We start from the raw sequence: 3,298 nt of genomic DNA on the forward strand, positions 1-3,298 counted from the left end.
ATCTCAAAAAAAAAAAAGTGGTCTTCACTGCATGCTTGATGAACAGTCACTATTATACTACCTATACCTCCATTAATACAATATTAGATCATATGATCTCTCACCTATTTTTATCACAGCATAAATACAACCAATATTTGGGGTGGATGCTTATTTCAAAAGCACTCTTTAAACAAAAAAGGGTTCAGGCCTATACTAAATTTCACTTTTATCTTTATGCTACCTAACATGTATAGGAGATTATTTTTGGAAGGAATACTTTTGGAGGAAAATATGTGACTAGAATCGTTGACCAAATCTGAATGACCACTCTCTATTCTCTAACAATTTCTAACAAAAGAGAACTGCATACTTGAAACAGATTTTATAATAGTTTATATTTGCACACAAATTCTGCCGCATTGTTCAGTACCACCAACGTAAAATTCTTGAATCTTTCATTGAAAATGAAAAACCCATCTGTCACCTGTTCCCAGTAAAAAACTGATTGTTCTATAAAATCGACTGATTTAGTCAGATAAGAACTAAAGTTTGAAAGACAGTCTTTCCAAGTTGCCAGGTCATCAAATAATGACCATTCTAGGAACATGGTAGGACCAAAGAGAACGACAAGGCCAAGCAGGACTAGCAAAAATAACTTATAAAAGCTCCAGGGAATCTTGTTAATGAATGTGCCAGTGTCTTGAGGCAAAGAAAGTTTATCCACATCAACTAGTTTTATGTCTTCCCATTGACTGGTATCAAAGTTCTTCATTAAGGGGCTTGCAGGCAAATTAGAGGGAGGTAAAGGAGTTTCCTTGATTACTTTAATTTTCTCCCTGAACTCCTGCATCTGTTGCAGAAATACAATGGGTTCTGACACATCTTTGAAAGCCTCAGCAATGTTAAAGGCCATCCGTTGCTCCTGCAAGATGGTGTTGAGTTTGTTGATCTCTGGGTCATATGCTTGCATAACAGCAAGTTTCATGGTCTCAAAGTCAGACAGAATTTCATTCTTCTTTTGATCCAATGTGTGTTGTAACTTCTCAAAAAATTCCTTCACTTTATCTGAATCTTTAGTCAGTAACTGTAGGGATTTCCTCTTACTAGTTTCCAAGGTATCCAAGCGAGAAAGAGCATCTCCCCGACGCCAGGTCTCAAAGCTCTGGAAGAGGGACTCAAAGGCATCCCTTTCCTGAGCATAGGCATCTTCAATAGAACAGAAGACATGCTTGGTGTGGTCCCCACGAGTAGCACAAATCCCACAAATCAACTGCATATCAGTCAGGCAGAAAATGTTGAGAGGCTGCCCCAAGTGTCCTTTGCATACTGGCATTTTGGGAGAGATCTTGATCTTGTTATACTTTTCCACAATACCCTTCAGGGAGTAATTAACCTGCAGGCTATTAATTCCAGTAGCTGAAGTTTCCTTACGGCACGTAGGACACTTGAAAGGAGCTGGTCTCCACAAGGAATTCCGCACACTCCCCTCTAAGATCCCTTCTAAGCATTTTTTGCAGAAGTTGTGGGAGCAAGGCAAAACCCGTGGATCATCAAACAGACTACAACAAATAGGGCACGTGAGATCTTCTTCAAGCAGCTCCATCACATCCTACCAGAAAAAAAAAAAAATTATTTTACTCCAATAATCTCACCACTAGGACTATATAATAATTAGAGGAAACTGTCTTCACATTAATATGATCATTCACTGAAATAACCAGCCAAACAAAGGAAGTGAGAATTGGTAAGGGAATGCACACCAAAGCAAATTTAATCCGCTGACACTAGAACATGCTCCTTTAATAGTAAGGGATCCTATACACAGGCCTTTGTGTGGGCTTTCCAACAACAGTCTTTGGATAAGACAGACTCAGGACTAGGACAACTGCAAGTTGAGCCAGCAGGACCCAAACAATTGTTTTAAAACAGAGCTGACTACTGACAAAAACAAGGCTATTCAGTGTCTAACAGAATGAGCTCTTTACTCTGGGCCCACAAATATAAAATGGTATGTTATATAAAAGAAAGAAGCACAGAAATATAAATCCAAACATGGACTCCCATGCAGACTTTATTATGAATTGGCATATTTTTCTATTTCAAAGGCAAGATTACAATTTTTAAAATCACAGGTAAAAGCACAAGATAAGAGTTGCAATTCACTCTTCTAGGTAGGAGAACTAAATGAGGTTTTTTGTTGTTTTTAAACCACCAGAACAGTAATCGAAGCCATTTTGTATTATCTAGAATCATCAATTTTCACAATGTGGTGGGCAAAAACCTGGATGTCCCTCATTCGGGGCATCTGTGAGATCAAAACTGTTTTCGTAATAACACTGAGATGTTACTTGCTTTTTGCACTGTCAACATTTGTACCAATGGTGTAAAAGCAATGGTGTGTAGACACTGCTGAAGCCTTAGGGATCGAGCAAAGCTGTAAGAAGCACTGAATTGTATTCATCATCACCACCCAAATTAGGGTTGGAGTACCGGTTTCATTTAAGAATGTTCTTGATGCAGCAGTAAAAATTATTCATTTTACTAAGTCTTGAGCCTGTGTACAGTTTTTTAATATATTGCGTGACAAAATAGGCAGTACACATAAAGCACTTCTGCATACCAGCAGATGTTGTCTGGAGAAAAAGCACTTAAGTGATGAGCTGCAAGCTAAACCAGCTGCTTTTTTTCATGGAACACCATTTTTACTTTCTGAAAGAACAAATGATAAACTATGGCTATTCAGACTTAGCTACCTGACATCTTCTTGGGAAAAAAAATGAGCTTGTTACTTCAAAGAAAACAATTGACAGTATCTCTTGCTAACGAAAAGGCTGGGTTTTATGTAAAAACTGGAATTCTGGAAAACATTTTATATTTATGAGCCTGACAGCTTTCCATTAATTAAAGACTTTTATGATGAGATGGGTAGTGATATTAATGAATGTGAGGATTTTCTGAGGGGAAAGAAGTACTGTATAATGAAATCTGTCAATATTTGGAGATCTGCAAAACACAGTGAATATTATTTCAAGTCACTAATGCATGTTATAAATCAGGCATGGGTAAAAGATCCATTTGAGGTTCACGAAAGACCAACAGGTTCATAAATACAATTTCAGATTCCATACTCCAACAAAGAAACTAGCACTTGCTGAGTTTTTGTATCGTATCAAAGAAGATTCAGGCTGGGAGCAGTGGCTCACGCCTGTAATCTAACACTTTGGGAGGCTGCAGAGAGTGGATCGCTTGACCTCAGGAGTTCACGACCAGTCTGGGAAACATGGCAAAACCCCACCTCTAAAAAAAAAAAAACAAA

The 3,298-nt window shown here is 38.0% G+C and overlaps 1 protein-coding gene across 8 annotated transcripts in view; it reads right to left on the bottom strand.

Annotated features, from left to right (window-relative positions):
• Window positions 1-356: 356 nt before the first annotated feature.
• The window catches only part of TRIM13 (tripartite motif containing 13), a 19,338-nt gene continuing 16,396 nt past the window's right edge, over window positions 357-3,298 (bottom strand). For all 8 annotated transcript variants that reach the window (XM_011988774.1, XM_011988767.1, XM_011988770.1 and 5 more), the window contains one exon: window positions 357-1,591. In XM_011988774.1, coding sequence (XP_011844164.1) covers window positions 365-1,585 — 1,221 coding nt within the window. In that variant the 5' untranslated portion in view covers window positions 1,586-1,591 and the 3' untranslated portion in view covers window positions 357-364. The remainder of the gene's footprint in view (window positions 1,592-3,298) is intronic.

Source organism: Mandrillus leucophaeus, unplaced genomic scaffold (genome assembly GCF_000951045.1).
Source record: "Mandrillus leucophaeus isolate KB7577 unplaced genomic scaffold, Mleu.le_1.0 Scaffold338, whole genome shotgun sequence".
Classification (NCBI taxonomy): domain Eukaryota; kingdom Metazoa; phylum Chordata; class Mammalia; order Primates; family Cercopithecidae; genus Mandrillus; species Mandrillus leucophaeus.